This window comes from Sycon ciliatum, chromosome 1 (genome assembly GCF_964019385.1).
Source record: "Sycon ciliatum chromosome 1, ocSycCili1.1, whole genome shotgun sequence".
NCBI classification, from domain to species: domain Eukaryota; kingdom Metazoa; phylum Porifera; class Calcarea; order Leucosolenida; family Sycettidae; genus Sycon; species Sycon ciliatum.
The window spans coordinates 72,037,759-72,057,915 of record NC_088643.1 but is presented as its reverse complement, the minus strand read 5'-3'; the positions used below and the strand labels follow the sequence as shown (position 1 = coordinate 72,057,915).

The 20,157-nt window shown below is 45.6% G+C and overlaps 2 protein-coding genes across 2 annotated transcripts; both read left to right on the top strand.

Moving 5' to 3' along the window:
• Positions 1 to 21: 21 nt before the first annotated feature.
• Positions 22 to 7,837, top strand: LOC135805285 (DNA replication complex GINS protein PSF3-like). Its single transcript, XM_065319304.1, has 2 exons — positions 22 to 680; positions 6,999 to 7,837. Exons 1-2 carry the CDS (start codon positions 306 to 308, stop codon positions 7,239 to 7,241), a joined length of 618 nt encoding a protein of 205 aa, XP_065175376.1. The 5' UTR covers positions 22 to 305; the 3' UTR covers positions 7,242 to 7,837.
• A 2,795-nt stretch (positions 7,838 to 10,632) lies between these two features.
• On the top strand, positions 10,633 to 17,520 carry LOC135805284 (G-protein coupled receptor 157-like). Its single transcript, XM_065319303.1, has 3 exons — positions 10,633 to 11,955; positions 14,824 to 15,021; positions 16,704 to 17,520. The coding sequence occupies exons 1-3, from the start codon at positions 11,308 to 11,310 to the stop codon at positions 17,046 to 17,048; spliced, it is 1,191 nt and encodes a 396-aa protein (XP_065175375.1). The 5' UTR covers positions 10,633 to 11,307; the 3' UTR covers positions 17,049 to 17,520.
• The last annotated feature ends 2,637 nt before the right edge of the window (positions 17,521 to 20,157 follow it).

Here is a 20,157-nt window from a genome sequence, read left to right as displayed (position 1 = left end):
CAAAACGAAGAGGATGACTTCCCCAATCGACACCTGTACCACCTGGAATGTGTATCTTTGGGAGCTTCGAGTTATCAGTGGTTACCGGTATGTGACTGTGTGTGTGAGCTAACTAATAAATTGTGTGATTCGACGACTACACTACAGCAAAGCACGTCGTTACCTGGAGCCATTGCGGACCAAAGCCTTGGTATACGTGGATGGCCTACTTATTTCCCTACCCGACCTGACGGCCATCGTCAGATACCAGTCCATGTATGTATTTTGAAATTGAGCTCTGAAGTCTATCGTAAACAAAACTGCCAATGGATCTTCTCAGGGGAGGCGATTATTTTAGCATTGACGATATCTTATCATCGCAAGAAAAGGTGCCGTGCGTACTGGACCTACCTCTGATTCGACTTGGCTACTTGGACGCAACATCTGAGAGTGAGCACATTGTGCGTGGATCCAAGCTGGATTTCCCTATTTGGCTGGCAAATGCACTGAAGAACCAAAGAACGCCCATTGTGTCGGTAGATTTACCGAAGTACTACAAGGATTCGTACCGGGAAATTCTTGCAGCCGATGCCAACGTCGTGGATCTGCATAAGCTGGGACCATACTTCTATGCTGTGGGGTGCAAAATCCTGTCATTTCAGCACCCAGAACGTGCCGACGTCTCTAGATCCCTCTTTGAGGTAGGAGCTGATACTGAATGCAGTGAACTACATATGCAGGGTTCTAGCCAGGTCAAAATAGTAGGGGAGGGGGGGGGGGGGTAGTCGAAGCAGAACAACGGACGATAGATCGATGTGTCTTGAACCTGACGAACTCCCACCGTATCTACAAAACAAACGCGGGAAACCATACCCACTTCGTCATGCTTCTGCCAAAGAATGAGGCAATAAAAAAATTCCGCCGTGGGTGAACCCATCGCAGCTCAAGATAGGAGTTGCACACTCTTGGTTATGTACTCTTGGTTATAGAGATAACATAAGGAGGGGAAGGTGAGCGCAACCAAGATAAGGCCACACCGTTTTTTATCTATGGTTCGCGTCCCCCGCGCGCATGTATTTCACAGCCGGAGTTAAAAAAATGAAAAAACGGAACAAATTTTTTTTTTTGAAAATGCAATTCAAATTTAATGCAAACCCAGAAAACCGGAAAATGTAACTCAGCTCACACACATGTACATGTATGTGCAATAAGCTGGGCCGCAAGTCACACAATCATCATGCCGCCTGTGTTTGGACCACAAGCATGGCAGATGGATACACCCATGTATTCATGTACATGTTAATGTACATGTACATGAACAGTGCCGCGTCGCTTCACTGTACACAAATGCAATGCACGCACACTGTTTTTTTTTGGATGGCTTTTTTATTTTTTCGCCCTCCCTCATTGATTTCATCAACTAAGGTGACGCGAAACATAGAAAAAAAACGGCGTGGCCTAAGCACGAGCTGAAAGTCTCAGCTGTGAAGGACGTTGGCGGATGTTCATGCATGTCGATGACGATACTGGTAAGACCATTGGACAATACGGTCAAACCACGATTCAAGGACGCAAAGTAAAATTCCACACAACTTGTGTGGCTCAAAGGATGCGAAGATCAATAAAAAGGGAAGCTGTCCCTAAGTTTGTTCAAAATATTGACATGTGCTATAGTATGACTAGAGAGTAGTAATATAATTATTACATGCATTTGAATGAGTGATACTTTTACATGTATTTGAATGAGTGATACTTATCTGTCGCATAGAGGTAGTGGTGCTCTGGGGAGTGCTGCATGTATCGGTAGCAATAGTATTCTGTCGTGCGGGGACTCGTCATTGTGCAGGCTTGTCCTGAAGCAGCCTCGCCAGTTCAGGCGTCATCCAGTGATTTCCTTGTACCAATATCTTGTCGTAAGGAAGGGTACAAGCAGTTCCAAGCCCTCGTAATTGTTTGAACGTGGGGAGTACCTGCCTCCTTCGTGCCTGTTGAGAGGGAGTTAGGTCGTGGCTAACGTAAACAGATCGACCATTGTGGCGGAGTGTCATTTTATTCCTAAGCAGAGAGGCTTTTCCAGACCTCTGTGTTTTGATTAGGATTGGTCTGGGCGTACATTTGTGCCCTCTCTCGGTTTGCCAATACGCAGCACCTCTAGGATTGGAGTGGTTGACGGGACAAGGGCCCGTGTGAGTGAGGGGAGGTCCTGTCACTGACATTCCGACACACCGTGTAGTAATGTGTTGTTCTCTCTTCCCTTCTGGTTGAGGAGGTACTCAACCAGATCTTGAGTGCTCCCCTTCACGGTCCGCCAATGTGGCTCTCGGTTCAGACGAGGTACAGTTTGGCCCCGAGGCTGGTCGCGCAAATGTTCCTTCAAACGGGACATCCTGTTGAGAATGGCTGATTTTCCACCATCCTGGCGTCACTCACTGACCTCTTTCCGTAGTCCAGTGTTCTCGAGTTCCAGGCTGTCCACTCGCTTCGTGAGTAGGTCTATGTCAAGGGCCTGTTTTCGCAGCAAATTTGTCATCTTTTGTAGATTTTCGTGTGCTGGCGCCAGTCCGTCTGCCACAAGGCCCACAACATTACTTACAACTTATAGGTCGGCGCGCAGGTCCGACCTCAGGCCATTTATCAGGCTTATCATGTCCATATTCATTCCCCCGGAAGTGGGAGACGGGGCCGAAGGTGTAGGTAGGTTGTCAGTTGTCTAGCGCTTGGGGGCTGGAGTGGCTGGATTTTCGTTGGGGCTGTCGGACCGATCCTGCACCTTGGATTTTCCTCCAACTTTCCTCACTGGTGTCAGTGGCACTATGTCGGGATCCTCCAAAAGCTCTGGAGTGTCACCTTCCCCGTGGCCAGCGTGAGGAGGGGAGGTATCACGACTAGTCAAATTCCAAACTACCCGCAACATTTTGGTTTTTTCCCATAAAGTGTATTTGGAAGGTAGGTGGTAGTCAACTGGGTGCTCCCTACTCGGGAGTGAGGGTAACGTGGATGCAGCTAATGAGGTTTTGCCTCTGTTGCGAACTGCGTGCAAGGCTTACCAAGTAGCAGGCAACGAGCGGGTTAGGTGACAGGGGCACCCTGCCCCAAAAATGGGGTGTTATTTAAAATATGTATTATGTACATGTGGGTTCGAATGTACTACAATACGTGTGACCCGTGTCGAGATCACTAACAACTTTCTGGACAGCTTTGGTCGTAAACTTGTTCATCCTTGCATCTTGTCGAAAGATCTTCCTAGTGTTCAGGTCCTTGACCAACTGGATGAGTTCAATGTCCTCGATTTCTTCGGCGTCCCGGAATGTTTCCTCAGCGTCATCGACGGCGCCTTCAACCTGCGATAGATTGAACATGGACCTGCGCCCATCATCCCAACATCTCAGCAGCCTGCCAGTATCCCGGCTTGATGGTGACCCGTAGTCATCCACTCCGTCCACGACGATCTTCGGTAAGCGTTGACGGTTCTCTCCGCTGACCAACACCATTGAGGAGATCCTACATATGTACTCAGCAACCTCCATTGCAGTTAAATCAACCCGATTCGGATGTAGCAACACTGGCCGTAAGTCGTAAGCTGTGTCTGGATCGCTCAGCAAATCGCACGGTCAACTCGTCATTCTTACATGAAAATATATACCACTTTTCAACATAGAGTTCTGATGTTGACCAAGACATATTCCGGCAAAGTTCAGAGGACTTCTACTGGAGAGAGAGAGAGAGAGACACACACACACACACACACACACACACACACACACACACACACACACACACACACTCATTCCTGATCTTCAGTTCGAGTCTAAGGATTGGTTCACGGAAATCATTCCTGCCCTGAAATCCTGGGGTCAAAACGTATCGTTTCTGGGACAGAGCAACCTGGGTAAATCCTACTTTCTCATCAAGCTCCTGAAACGCGTGCAACCTGAGCGTATAGTTGTCATCTTTTCCATCTCACCCTTGGTGCCGCTTCGGTCAGCTTGATATCATCGGGCATGGTGATGACCTGGCACAAGTGAAACTTCCTACCGTATGTCCGCACCTTTAAACCCATGCCATGGAGGTATATTTGATTACAAAACCAGTCTCAGTTATAAAGCCAAGGGCTTCATAAATGAAATGACATTTGAAGTATGTTTTGTAAAAATGAAGGAAAAATACTATACTAACAAACTTACAGCCCAGCAGGAAGGGTGAACAAATGGATTTAGATTGAAATTTCTGTGTGGACTTTGACTTTTATGGCATGGCGTAGTGTGTGAGTCATTTTACATCTAAAATAGCTAGGAAAGCAGCGGTGTTTCGAATACCGTAGAATCCCGCGTATAAGCCCATGCCCGCGCATAAGTCCAGGGTTTGTTCGAACATCACAAAGCTTCATAGTACAAGCCCATGAGCCTAGGTCATACCGAGAGTCCATAAATTATGGACTCTTGGCCATGCCATGTACGTAGTCATGCACATTATAGTTTTTTTCCTACATTTCAGCACAATCATCGGTTGTTTTTGTTTGCACAGTGGTTTTCAGCAATGTACTTCTCACTTCCTTGATACTTTTCAATAGCACAACTTGGTGTCGGCGTATAAGCCTATGCCCGCGTATAAGCCCACCGAAATGTCCTTGTGAAACAGATAAGCCCATGGGCTTATCTGCGGGATTCTACGGTATAAGACCATGGCTTTAAAGAGTCTTCGGGGTGCTGAGTCGAATGGTCTTGGTCCGAGGAAGTTGAGGCGCTCCCTTCCTCCTTTATGCCCAATCAAACTCGCGCACTTCCACGAAATTGGGTGACTGCGCCCTACTACCGTAGAAGGGGATTTGTATGCAAATTGTCACTAAAAGCGCCGTTTCGTTCTTAGGGTCCAAGGTTACCAATAATATTTTAAAAACGAAATGTTTTCGTTTGTGGGTGGGTGGGTTTGATGGAGTTTCGTTTTGAAAATAATTATTGAATGCTGATGGGGAATGCCCAGTTACTTCTCGGTGTCGAAAATTGACATCAATATTTTATTGGAATTCGTTTTACCTGCAGAAAAGGTGGGTGGGTGGGTGGGTGCTGAAAAATACTAAAACTTTTCGTTTTGTAAAAACAATCGGTAACCCCGGACGGCCCCTTATAAAAGCACGGAAGACCGCAATTGGTCCATATGTTGTAGTCTTTCGGACACTGAGTCGACTGGTTTTGGTCCGAAAAGGCAGCGATGCAGCATTCAGCCCGTATTCCCAATCAAACACAGGTAAGTAAGCGGTCACGTGCTCATGCGTACACCAGTCGCCTGATCACCGTGTCTTCAGGCTACAACTTTCAGACCAAGGTTCAACTCAAACAGAAAAGTTCAAAGGTTCAACTGGAGTGACAGGAACGCCATAATTGTGTAAAAGTTGTAGCCTGGAGGCGCTAGGCATGGTGACCAGGTGATAGTGTCAGCCCAAATTTTCCGGCAATTCTTTTGGCATAATATCGAAACATTTTAGAAAAAGAATTGCCCGGCATATTTGGAGCATAATTTCGAATTTTTTGGAGATTTTCACCGTGATTTCGCAGATACTCGAAGTTTCACGTCCAGCGCCAGAGGTACATGCGTGTATTGTACTAGGTCCATGCTCAACACTAAATTCCTTTGCACGGCAGCTTGGTAATGAGCATTGTGAGGTCAATCTTCACACTTTAAAATGTGAACTCATCAAAACCGAGCAAATTTCGATGTTTTTCTGAAATTTTCTCCAAAATTTGGTCCAAATTTGGCGTTTTTGAAGCTGTCATTGAGCATAATCAGAGCAAAATAACGTCTCCTCCCGGAAATGCCAAGCATAATATCGAAAGAAGCGCAGCAAAATTATGCGGCATAATATCGAAAAGTCTCGAGCAAATTTGGGCTGACACTACCAGGTGACTGGTGTACGCATAAGCACATGACCGCTTACTTACCCGAGTTCGATTGGGAATACGGGCCGATCGCTGCCTTTTCGGACCAAAACCAGTCGACTCAGCGTCCGAAAGACCACAACATATGGACCAATTGCGGTCTTCCGTGCTTTTATAAGAACGAAACGGCGCTTTTAATGACACTTTGCATACAAATCCCCATCTAGCAGGGCACAGTCACCCAGTTTCGGTGGAAGTGCGCGAGGATTAGGAATAAAGGAGGAAGGGAGCGTCTCAGCATTTTAGGCTATACATGTACGTTCAAAGTCCTACTGCGTATCTAAAACCACTAAAATTGATAATGCAACAATCTCTCCTCTTCTCCATGCACTCTCAGCCGACATGTTGTTACCCTCGGTAGCCATTATACACACCAGAAACACCAAATAACTCGTTCGTTGTGAAATTATTGAACAGCCGAATGGTACCTACCGTTCACAATTTTCTAAAATTAATATTGAGCATGAGAAATTGTTGAGCGACAATACGGAGAAGGTGTTCGATGTTAGACTCTTGCTCTGGCCGGGGACTGGTTTTCAGTGCCAAGACATATAAGTACATTGCTCGGAGTTACAACGAATAATTACTCATCCTCTTCTTCTTGTACACCCAAACGTCTCTTATCCGGCCGCCTCACATACGGGCACTTTCAGCTTGAGTTCCGATGGCAAAAATGCTTCGAATTTGGGGGGTTGAACTTTTTTTTTGTATGCACAAGTGCTTATTTGTCACTGCCAACCTATGTAATCCACACATTTTTATCAATGGATTCTTTTTGTATCCTGAACATGTGCAATATGTGCCAATTAAACCTCTTCAAATGATATGATACATCGTAGATGAGTTATCCTGAGATACGGGCAAGTCTGAGACACGGGCAGTGCCCGGTTCCAAGGTGCCGGGATATGAGACGTTCGAGTGTACATTGTTCTTATTTAGATTGAGATTGTTGTGCTGGCGCAAGTGTGTATTTGTGTATCTTTGCCTCTCTCCCTCCACATGCATATGTGTGTGCGTCTCTCTCTCTCTCTCCCTCACTCACTCTCTCTCTCTCTCTCTCATTCACCCTGTGTGCGCGGTGTGCAGAGCTATTTGAACAGAGTGCTCGGTGTGATCGACAAAGCTCAGCACTCGTATGTGGCGGATACCAGTACGTTCATCCGTCGACTCGATGTGTCAGAGCGACGTGTATTCTCAGCTGGCCAGCATGCAGCGAGGGAGATGCAGGTGTGGAGCTCCTTGCATGGCCACATCCTACAAAGTCGCCGTAAACGGAAACACTCCGATGGTGCTCCAAACGAAGAAGACGACAAGCGAGCTAAGACATAATTTTCCATTTCCAGAAATTAGATGTTGAGGATTCAAAGTCATGAACATTTACTGCATACTATAGAAGTCCTCCATGTACAAGTGCTAGATACAACCCCCCCCCCCCCCCCCCCCCCCCCCACTGTGGGTGATACACATACCTTTATCCTTCTTTCTTCATTCGGGGATTTCAATCTGCTCTTGAAGTTCCGAGATTTGGGGGTCGATGTGGTACCACTTGGAGTGCTACCATCAGCTGTTTAGCCAAGCTTGATGAAACAATTCTGCCAATTGTGTCCAAGCATACAAACATGCTATCTCTGTACATAGTATTAGGGGGCGAGCGCAGTTGTTACTTTTTGTATTCAAGGGTATTTTCAGTACTGAGTCGTGGCTTTTAATGTGTTTGTCAGGTTTTTTAAACATTTGTTTGCAACACGGTTACACCAATGTCACTATGCTTTCTCCACTGACTCTGAGAGAGGAAAGGTTTTGCAGTCCTCTGGGTCTTTGTGAGTGTCTGGTTTGCTGAATGATTTACCACTTAGGTCTCGTGCACTTATGACTACGAGTACGCATTGAACCTTTCAAACAGAGTGACGATTTTAGACAACTAACTTTGTAGGCACTCCTTTGTGGGTGCCTACTAGTGTTTAAACCGAACACGGATTCTTCGAACGAATAATCTATCGAATAATTTCGCCCTCCATCGAACGAATAATCTATATTCTATCATACGCATGATGGCATTTTTCAACACTTTTTCAGCACTTTTTAAGTAGTTTTTTTTAATTTTTTGCTGATTAATATCGGATTTTGTTATGTGGAGGTGCAAAACCGGTTAACCTATACTCGTACCGCCAAGAGTACATAACCCCCCCGCCCCCCCCCCCCCCCCCCCCCCCCCCCAGACTGCAGAGTGTGCAACGCCTGATCCAGCTCTACATAGGGTCTTGGTCGAAAGTGGTCAAAGACCGAAAATCACATTCACTGCATCCATGTTTCCCTCGTATGGAAAGAACAGAAGTATTACTAGATACCGATAGGAGATTAAAACTTGGAGGAGAGGAGATTGAGAAGAAATACTACGAGCAGATCTACGCCGTGCAAATATCAGCAGGGTCAGCACTGAGCAAAGACCTTTTTTTTTTTTTTTTTTTTTTTTTTTTTTCGATTTTTGATAATTCCTACGACTATTCGATTATTCGTTCACCCCACGAATATTCTAAATTATTCGATTATTCGATTATTCGTTTCAACACTAGTGCCTACGATTTGACTTATGAGACCGATTTACAATGTCAGAATATGCCAGTCAGTACATTCACAACACTGTCTAGGGCTGTGATCGTTCGGTCGAATCCGGATCCAGATTCAGATCTACTGGATCTGCAGTGATTGATTGGTCGAATCCGGATTCGGATCCGAGCAACCCTGCCCCGGGAGCAGGGTTGACTGGATCCATCGGATCCAAATGTGACCTTTGTGCGTATATATGGCGGGTCAAAATCATTTTTGTACTCATTGTCATACGACTAGTCGAGTCTTGTTGACTTTACGGACGTCGCGCACGCGCGCAATCAGTACGACTTTCGCCCTTTTGGGTGACCTGTCAGCGCCATTTTTTACTTCGTCAACATTGCAACAGCCAAGGTCAAAAAAAGTGATTGGTTGATTCTGAAGAATCCGACGGATCTGAGATTTGGATCTGGATCCGGATCCGACCAAACGATCACAGCCTAAGTGTTCGGATACGGGGAGCTGCCCCGAAGGATCCTTAAGATCAGCGAGCATACATGTAGTACCACCTCTTGGTGGCACTATAGTTCTGGCCAGAGAAATCCAAACTCTTGAAGTATCTTACGTAGCACATAAGACCAAGAGTGTACAGCTTCAATGGGTTCCTGTCACAAATTCCTGGGGATTACATCATTGTTTGATGTAGTATGTATACGCAGGATTCTAACAGGTCTCCTGCTGCACAGCTCAGTTGTATCAAGTTTTTTTGGTTTGGGTTTACCGCCATATTGCCAGGTGTGTCTTTACCACCATATTTATCAACCAAGGAACTACATGTACAAGTTACACTATAATAATGTCCACTAACACCACCGTTATCGCATGAGCTGACTGTTTAGTAACTGGTGGTGTTAGTGGTGGTGTTAGTGGACATTATAGTGTAACCAACAGTACATAAACCATACTCTTGTTGTAAGTTGTAGTTCCTTGGTCCTTTTTTACTTTTTATAAATATTATATTATAGTACACTCAAACGTTTCTTATCCGGACGCCTCAGATACGGGCACGTCTCTCTACCGGGCACCTTCAGCTTGAGTTCCTATGGCAAAAATGCTTGGAATTTGGGGTGTTTGAACTTTTTTTCGTATGCACAAGTGCTTTTTTGTCACTGCCAACCTGTGAAATCCACACATTTTCATCAATCATCGGGGTTCTTTCTGTAACCTGAACATGTGCAATACGTGCCAAATAAACTTCTTCAAAATAGACATATTGAGTAGACATGATACATGGTAGATGAGTTATCCTGAGATACGGGCATCGCCCGGTCCCAAGGTACCCGGATAAGAGACATCCGAGTGTATTACGGAGTCGTAAAATGGTGCGAGTCTTACGACTCCCTGGTCATGACAGTACAAATCGTACGACAGGGGAAAGAGGCACAGCGATCAGGGCGAAACCTCCATTTTGGCATTTACCAGGTACTAGTATCGCGCACATGGCTGTCATACCGGTAATTGACTTTACATACACATAGTGTACGGGTTTGTAGGAGGGTTCAACGTTTGTACGGTTTAACACCCTTATCATTATGGTGGCGATGCCCCATATTTTTTAAAGGAGCCGTCAGCATGGATGGTCCGACACCGACAGCCCCTAATAATTACGTAACCCATCTTATTTACATGTACACAGTTGAAACTACTCCCTTGATGAAGATTGAATGAAGGAAGGACTGTGCATGTACGTATCAAGCGTCCACAACCCTATTGTAGGTTTTAAATACCGAAATACAAAATAAAAACAATAGTGTTTTATTCACATTTTGCTCTTGAAGTACCGTTAGTACGGCGTTACTACTACAGTGTAGTAGTTGTTCATTGTTGTGTTGTTTTTTTTTTTTTTTTTCAAAAACAACACAATTTTATTGAAACAAAGAAAAATGATGGCACCTACATGTATACACTGTACTGCTGTATGTACAGGGGATGGCCAACGCCTGGTATAAAGACAGTAAACGTAAAAGAGAAAAAAAGTAGTACAGTTCATTGTTGTGTACATACTGATTACTGTACAATATGTGCCGGTGTACGGTACGCGCGATATCCCCAATGGCCAACTTTCTTTCCGTGTACATATGGTGTACATACAGGGATTATAATTATTTCGCCGATTTTGAATTTTTTGAATTTCGGAGCAGCTTCGTGTTCTGTTTGCTCAGCTCAGAAGCCTCAGATTGCATGAGCTCTAGTTAGGCGGATGACGACTGTGCTGTCACGATCTTGGAGCTACAGTAGTCCAATCCGGTGGATGATCCTGTCACGCTGAATGAATGAAGAAAGTACAAAGACAAGTAGTAGACTGCTCGGAAACCCGCGCCCGTCGATCTACGCGTCAAAGAGCAACCTCAAGTCACCTCTCTGTAACGTCAAAACTGTCGTCACGACGTCTGTCCTGCTGAAACTACTCGAAGGGGACAAAGTACTTTCCCGTCTGTTTGAAAGAAATGACACGAACGCCGTATGTTGTGCTTCGAAGTACGTCTACTTGTACGATTTCGTGTGCATATCTCCCACAGTTGTTGCTGTTGCTTGTAAATCGTGGGCTCCTTGACCAAGTGTTTCTAGCTGCTAGAGACAGAGTGTAGCGACCAGATTAATTATTACTAGTATCCTGTTTCGGATTGGTTGTGAGTCACGGGCAAACGTCTGGAATTGCAGTGCGAAGACGGGAACAGCTTTGAATCGTAGCTGAGTGGGAGATTCCAGTATTGGCATACTGCCGGGACGCTCCGAGCAGAAGAGCGAGAGCTTCCGCGCATGGAAGCAGACTTTGCCGGCTTCAGCGATGGTGCTTGATGTCAAGGATAGTGTTAATGCCGTAGTCGTTACGTCATCAATCTTGTCGCTGTTTGGCAGTGCCACAATAATAGTTTCGTACGCCCTATGGCCGCGGATACGAACCACGTCTCGATTTATTTTAGCATGCCTGTCGTTCGCTGATTATGCAAGTGCAGTTGGCTATGGTGCTTCGGCAATGGCAGCTCTATATTATGGTCCTCATTTCATGCTCGACAATCCTTTTAGCTGCCGATTCCAGAGCATAGTGACCACCTGGTCGTCGATGGCTACATTCTGCTGGACGGTTGCGCTGGCTGTCTACCTTCACATCACCATTGTACGAGACAACATCGAGCTAGGGAAGCGCCTCGTGCCGGTGTATGCGGCCGTGTGCCTCGGAATCCCGACAGCAGTGACCGTCGGCGCATTGTTAAGCGGCGCACTTGGCTACTCGCTGCCGGTGACCACCAGCGGCTGGTGTTGGATCAGCGAGGAGCCAGAGTGGCCAGTATTCCAGCGAAATGCTTCCTTCTGGGTTCGTGACGGCGACGCCCGGCTGTTCTGGATGCTACTCGCTGGCAAGTTCTGGGAGATCACAAGCTGCATCCTTATATTCATTTTGTATTTCCTTATACGACGACACTTACGGCGGCAAGTAAGTATGGATGCTGGCATGCGTGCACACACACACACACACACACACACACACACACACCATTTGACCATTTGATGCCCATCGCCAGAGGCGATGATAGCGATGCTACAGCAGAAGCCATAGCAACTTGTGCTGGGATAGCACACGCACACACACACACACACGCGCACACACACACACACACACTAGGTGATGGGAGGCTACATGTATATTATATTGTTAGATTGACAGCATGAAACAAGGTGGAGGACACTGTATTCGGAAACAGTGACCTTACTACAACCTTCCGCGGTTGGCAGAGCCCCGGTCCCTGCGGACCATTTGAACCATATGGGTGTTGAACCCGGTTCCGAGGCTGACCCTCATTATGCTAGGGGAGTTTTAGACTTCTCCTTACGTCCGTCGTGTATTCTTTGATCGCTCCTGGATGTCGTCCTGGTAGTCATGTTGCTACTTTAACCTGAAGTGCTTTTCTTAAATCTTCTTGACCGGGCTCTTCCAACCGCGGAAGGTTGTAGTACGGTCACTGTTTCCGAACACAGTGTCCTCCACCTTGTTTCATGCTGCCAATCTAACAATATGTGTGAACTATAACAAGGTTTATCTAATACTACTTTGAAGTAGTTTTGAACTAGTATCGGTTTATATAATATGTGCAATATAGTATTAATATAGCTATGAATAGGATGAAGGCCGCAGACATCACGCAACTACGTTACTTGTTCGACATGTAATACTGTGAATTTTATAACAAAAATATTATTGAAACCCAGAATCGATTTTCTTGTTCCTATCATCAGTGGGAAAAAATACGGAACTAAAGGTTACAACCCAAGAAACTTTTTTGAAGTTAAGTACTGTAAAGTAGAAAGGTGTTAGAAATAACATCAAATACAAGTGCAATAAAACCACTAGAGGAAACGCAAAATGGGTAACAAAAGGCGAGAAGGCACTGAACGAAGTGTCAACCTACGAATACAACTTCAGTGCAACAACGTGCTCTTTCAAAACACAAAACAGGCTTATGAATACGTCTACAAACTGCCTCAAGGACTTTCAACTGTTGGACATAACGCGTACGACACAGTACAGAAAAATGAGAGTCATCATACACACCAAGACAGTCAGGACGAGATAACAAGTGTAGATACACAGCCGACTTCTTACGATCAACACATTCATCCGCCTCATCTCGCTCCTTCCCACCCGACTCCTCCTCGTCCATCTCATCGTCCTCTTCCTCGTTCCGCTCGTCATTCTCACGATCATCATCACTACCATCATCTGCCTCGTCCTCTGTCTCTTCACCAACCGTTTCGTCATCCAATTCCTCTTCCATCCTCTGATCATCCGTCTCATCCTCCGTTTCTGTACAGACCACCTGTCTCCCATTTGCTAGCTGCTCGTCCCGTGACCAGAGTTGTTCCTCCAGATCCACTTCACTCACTGACTCATGATACTGCTCGACCCTCCTCTTGTTGGTACTGTCCACAACGCGCGGTCCTTGGCCGTTTCTGGCATAAATCTCTGTGGAGTAATTTGCTGTTGCCCTCCGAGGTCTCTGGATTAATGTGGGCGCCGTGGCAATTCATGTGAGAGTTGGCGATGCCAGTGCGGGTGTAGGTGGGTCCACCCCAGCCCCCGCCACAAGAAGAGCCGGTGGCCCCACAAGATGATTGTATAGACCGTATGCACGTTGTACAGCTGTACGAAGTTCAGTACTAGGGTCGTAGGTGTGTACAGACCCGGTTGGGTGTTCGTTGTGTGCTATGCATGTGCGTTTGACCACTTTTAGCCTCATAATTAATGGCAAACAATCGCTTTTCCAGCTTCTTCACTTTGGTTTAATAGAACTAATGACTAGCTAGATATTTGTCTGAAAAGGTTTTTGTATGAAATGCCTTCAGGGCCCATTTCTTGGTGGAAATAGGAGTAAACACAATGAGGTCCTGCACATTCAACACTCAACCGGGTCTACGGGATTCCACGAGATTCTAACGGGATTTCGTGCATCTGTACAACGTGCATAAGGCTTATTTGTATCGATTGTGATGGGGATTTCCCCTAGCCGGATGGTTGTTCTGGTGCATTGCACCAAAAGTAATAGTAGGGGACGAGCGAATTTTTATTATGTAATGATGGTGCTGGGGATGAACCCCTCGGACCGAATGGTTTATAGTTCCGGTGCCTAACAGCAGAACTGCAAGGTCATGGGTTCGAACCCACTGATCTTCAAAGGCAGAAGAAGAGGCAGCTGTTTGTGCTGTAAGGCGAGACCAAAATAAAATCGAGATTCCCGGGCAGGACCCATGTGAAATTGATGCGAGCGGGCGAAGTTTTTATTTTTTCCTATTTATGTATGCATGCCATGCAGAACTGTTTTTTTACAGTATTTTCCAGTAATTTTAATTCAATTTTTTTACAGAAAACAGGTACGCGGTTTACCCGTTCTATTTTTCTGTATTTCGGCCAACGATGGCCCTGATACATGATCTGTACATCAGGGAGTCGTACACGCCCGGATTCACATCTACTCACACGATCAGTATACTTACTGTACTTGTATATGAACTGTTCCAAAAAAATTGGCTTTGGCTCGATTTTGGTGCGGGAGGGCCCGGGAATCTCTATTTTTTTGGTCTCGCCTAACTTTTAAACTTTCACATGCTGGGCGATCCTCAGACAGCATGTTGTAGCTGTGTCTACCTCAGCACTTTGGTGCATTGAGCACCTTTTTGGATCTGCCCCGACCGGCTCTGACTGTTATAGTATACATGTGTACTTTGCGGTAGATGATTGTATTTCAATGGGCGTAGCATGTAGTGGTTCTGTTGCTCATAGTTCTTCTTGTTCTATGGTACACTGTAGACACGCACAAATGGCAGGCAGTTTCTGACAACCACATCCAGGAGCATAGCGCAGTCGGCCGATCGCAAAATGCTGGTGATACCGGTTGCGTTCCTGCTGCTGCGCGTATGGGGCACAACAAGGTTTATCATCGACACTGTGCACATCCGACTGCATAATGATGTGCCTAACCCGTACTACCCACTCCTCTACTTGCAGGTAAGTTGTCCCAGGACTGTCCTGCCAGCTGTCATGGCTTGGCAATTGATAGCTTTTAAAGTCTACGGAGTGCATTCGCTGTGGGCTTCTTCTGCAACAGCCTGCCTTGCCATTGTATTGATGGTGGGTAATGGTGGCGACATTATTATTAAATAGAGGTTGCGACTTCGGCGATGATTTTGGTTAGGAATGGGTTTGCTCCCACACCGGAGCTCGCGCTATTCCGCTGACGACTTGACACTTGACTGACTCACGACTGCCATCCAGAGAACACATTATTATTATTTTATTTATTTTACATGGAGGTAGAATGTTGCTGGCATTGGCGCCATGATGATGGCTTTGTAGGTACATGTAATGCCCCTGTGGCGTGACCCCTCCCTGTACGCAAACATATTCCATGGCGAATGTTCCTTCTGCAGTCTGCCGGGTATGCATGTCCGAGCTCCGTCTTTTGGAAGTCTAACCCAGTTCCAAAGATCGAATTTTCACTGAGTACAGACACGTACGTCACTGGGTTTCGCTCCCACGCATTAGTACCCCAATTGCTGTCTCATGTAGAAGTGCTGGTGTGCTGCTTTTGGTGACGGTGAAGCAGATCCAGGCGACTGCCCTACAGAGTGCTATGATTAATGAGGAGTACAGTACCGCCGGTCGCCAAAGAACTGGGGGGTCAGCCGGCCTAGCCTAGACCGTTCTCATATTTTATGTACAGTAAATATCGGATATAACGTGCCCCTTTGATTTTCGAAAATGTATCACTATATCCGGTGCATCACTATAGCCGATTTGCATGTTTGACCGACACATGGCACATGACTGCACATGAAATGATGCGTACACGCTGGAAAAAGCATGCTGAAAGTGCATGCATGCTCCGCGGACTGTGTGAGAGGCAACACAGCCAGAAACAGACAAGAGCATGCAGAAAGATACAGAAAAGGACAAGACCATACAAAGGGAGCGAGGGGTAGCGCAGCCAGAAAAGGACATGTGCATACAGAAACGGACAAGAGCATACAAAGGGAGCACATTGCAAGGGGCCAGAAACGGACATGTGTGAGCAGGTAAAATAATGGGTTGGTGCAAAAAGAGATCATGAGTACGTCGAGTGACATTCGTGACCACAGCATACAGGGACACCTTTCTAAAATTGAGAATTTTCTCTCAGCCACGTCTGCTGCCAGATGCAACCAGGCAACACTGGATCAGTTTTGGAAGAAGTGAACTTTATTGAAAAAACAATTGTTTTGTGATCATCACTCTTGATCATTATATGCGATATTTTCCTGTACATTTGATATGGTTTGCTTCCTGAAGTCCATCACAATAAGCGATATATCGGTATAGCCGATAATAGTGTATATAGTGATATTTTAGCTGTATTTTTTCTGATTTGATTTTGATTTTGACGTGTTCTATCACTATAACCGGTATATCATTATATCCGGTCACTTTATAAACGATACTTACTGTATTACAGTCTATGCACAGTTGAGTCGCCGTGTATACATTGGTATGCTGTGCTTGGTAAAATTCTAGCCTGGTTCTTCAGCGCTCCATTCTTCGGCGCCCGACAGTATCTAGTAGTATTATTAGCACTGTGTCGGTGTGACTGCATCCACAGTCCACAGTCCTCATGTGTGCATCGAGTTCTTCTGGCCTGTGTCTCCTCTGTACAGGCTGTGGGTGACACTGGACAAGGCTTCGTCAACTTCATCATCTTCTGCTGGAAGACCGACTCCGTTCAAAGCCTCCTCGTGATGGCCTGCTGCTGGTGTTTCAGGCATCGCCGCCGCCACAAACACAAAGACACTGCTCCCCTTCCGAGTCGTAGCCTCCCGTCTGGGCTTCAAGTTGAACCTACTGATCAGCATCCATCGCAGCCCGTGTCGTCGACCAGGATAGAACGGAGCAGCACTGCATGTCAGCCCCTATCGTACGGTGCCGTCGACTCAAGCAGCGGAAAAGACGGACTAACACACAGCAGAGATACGCCGGACATGGCAACCGATGATCCGTACTGAGTTTCACGGCATGTGGAAACGGTGTTGTAAAACTCGGTTCAACGCTACACTAAACAAGTTTGGCTCTGCTGCGTTGTCTGAAATCTGTCATGGGTGCATACTTGCAAGCTGTTGAGTACACTATGTTTATGAACTTCCACAAATATATTCAAAGCCGTTTTCCCATAATGCAATATCTCAGTCTATATCTTCAAGCTGAACTCAAACCTTTTTCTAAGAGTTTCTTTATATCACCTTGATAGTTATTTCCGTTTGAATGATCATTGATTTTCTCTAGTCGCATGCTATCTTTTCTTTTCACTTTAGGTAAACAACATCAGAATTGCTGGATACTCCTGTGTATTTACTCGCTGTTCGCCCACTTGTTCCCATCACGTCCTGGCGCATACTCAGCTTGCCAGTCCTATAACTGCAAGTTGCGCACTGCAGGTATAACATAGTCACTGCATGGAGTAGGACTTCACTCGCTTGTCTCGAACAAAGGCCATAGTCTGGTAGTGCTGCGTGGAAAGAAGTACTGTATTCATCAATAGCGGCAGCAATGTTCGTTAGGAAACGATTTCAACTGTTGGGTCTTGTTATTGTTGTGGGGATACACAAAGAGTTTCTTTATTCGCACTGGTAGTGGTATACTAGTAAACCTTTTATACTCTTGCCAGTCTTGGTAGTACTGTACCATTATTAGGCATTAATGCATTCTGTACAGTACTGCAGTCTCTCGGACTCATGACATGTGATGAGAGCACACCAATGCAGCAAGACTTGCCAAAAGTCCATTGTTATGGACTCATACAGTATTATAACAGGATGCGTGTACAAGCGTATGGTTTAAAAGAACGTAACCTACGATCAAGAGTCCATAAATGCATAGTCAGGGAGTCAGTGGTAAAAGCTTTCACGACTCCCAGTCTCTGTGAAGAAAAAAGAAGTTACTTTGTCTCTGGTTTCTTGAAAAATGAGAGTGCAAATTTTGTACGAGATCGTGCTTGTCCGACTGCACCCACCCACCTTCTACAATAGCAGAACAGGCACGCCACGTTACTACTTGAGCAGGGTGATATAACGTAAGACACTTTGGCAGTACTGGTGAATAACCAAGAGGATCAAGTATTGTAGTTGGTACTCAAAGAAGTAAAAAAAGAAAGAACACACACACAACACAGTCATTACGTACGTAATCATGATGTCGTCATGTCGACAGAGCAGAAAACGCAACACGCTCAAAAATGCCTTTTTGAAAACTGATTTTTTTGCCAATACGCATGCGCCAGGTGCGGCGCCTGCTTCATCCGGCGCAGAATAACCACAATGCGCATGCGCAAAGCTTGGAGTATAAAAATGGGATGCTCGCTCCGCTTTCATTCAGTACGTGAAAGATTCGCCAGCGAGGCTACATACGGAAAGGGTCTCATCTTGCGGAGTTGCTCTTTTGCCTCTTCGCTTGATGTTTCAGCTTTCTTCTTGCCTCGGGAAAAGTCCCCGGACACGTGGCAGAGAGTGTCGGCCGTTAAGGCTAGTACTGGTGTGCATTTGTAATGCGAAGAAGCTTTAGCCGAGTTTTATAATCACACCGGTGCCTAGTTGTATCAAAGCACAATGGCGAATAGCTCTTGTGAAGGAGTTATCTCGATGGGGCTTACTCTTTGCGTGCTCCTTTTTTTAATCAATCCAAAGAAAGAACTGTTTGTTGTCGTTATGTGTATGTTTGTTGGTTGTAAAACGTTTATCTGCCCGTGATCGTGTTCATGTTGATTGTTCGTGATGTTTACAATAAACCACATTGTATTTGTTCATTTTGTAAAAAAATGTAACTGTCAAGCGCAAGCAGCTATCATAATAATTTATTAATAATAGCTAGCCTGCAGGCCTGGAGTATTTGAGTGAGAGAAATTGACGACTCCCTGTTGTCAAATGTCAGCTTGTGTGCACGTACACGCAGCTTCTGTGTCTTTCTTCTTCATTTGTGTCGCATGCGCAACAAGTTGCAAGTTCTTTGTCTGTTGTGGATTTTATAATCATAGTTATTTCATTTCGGTTGTCCGACACTGGAATTCCGGAAGTCCTACATGTACATCGATCTACCATTGTATTTTTATACAAACCAGGCCTCAAGCATACTACTTGAGAACGGGACTACAAGTAGGTAGTCAATCCGCCAATCCTGTATTTATTTTGCTCAGTACTCCCTGAAAACATGGCCATACCAGTATGTATGTAATTATTGGTCCAAGAGTAAAATTATTATTAAAGCCCCCAGCCGCAGGGGGTTATGTACTCGACTCTTGCTCGTACCTGTGGTCGATTTGCAGATGTGCAGCTAGCTGAAGAGCTAAAAAAACCCTGACATGATACCTCCTATAACCTGTGGTCGATTTGCAGATGTGCAGCTAGCTGAAGAGCTAAAAAAAACCCTGACATGATACCACCTATATTTAATAGGAGGTATCATGTCAGGGTTTTTTTAGCTCTTCAGCTAGCTGCACATCTGCAAATCGACCACAGGTACGAGCAAGAGTATAACCCCCCCCCCTCCAAGAGTGTGCAACTCTGCGCATACGGGGTCTCCCACGGTGAAAACTCACATCACATGTCTCAGATACCTTTGTACTAATTACAAACGTAGGATAGCGTGCGCGCAATCCGAAAACCTGCCGTGATCACGCTGGGGATTTGCATACGCGCAGTGAGTTTCTGTCAGAGAGTGCTTTTTTTTAGTACTCCGCTGTCCCCGGGGAAAATTGCGGAAAAAAATCGCAAAAAACGCGGGGAAAACGCGGCATAATATGGCATAATTTGTGGTGAATATGCGGTGAATAATATTGATGTGCAGCAATTTTCAGTGAGTATGTAGTGAAATCAATCCGTTACAAGTCTCTGGTGTAAGCACTCGTCATATTTGAGTAAAAAGCCGCCACGATGAGACGTTGCTGACCGAACAGTGCACTGTGTGTACGTGTAGTGCAACAAAAAAGTTCAAAAAACGCGGGAAAACGCGGTCTTTTAAAAATCGCAAAAAACGCGGAAAAAAACGCGGCCGCGGAATTGCAATTTTCCCCGGGGACACACTCCGCTGCTCGCTAAAAACAGGCTGGAAACGTACAACTGCGAC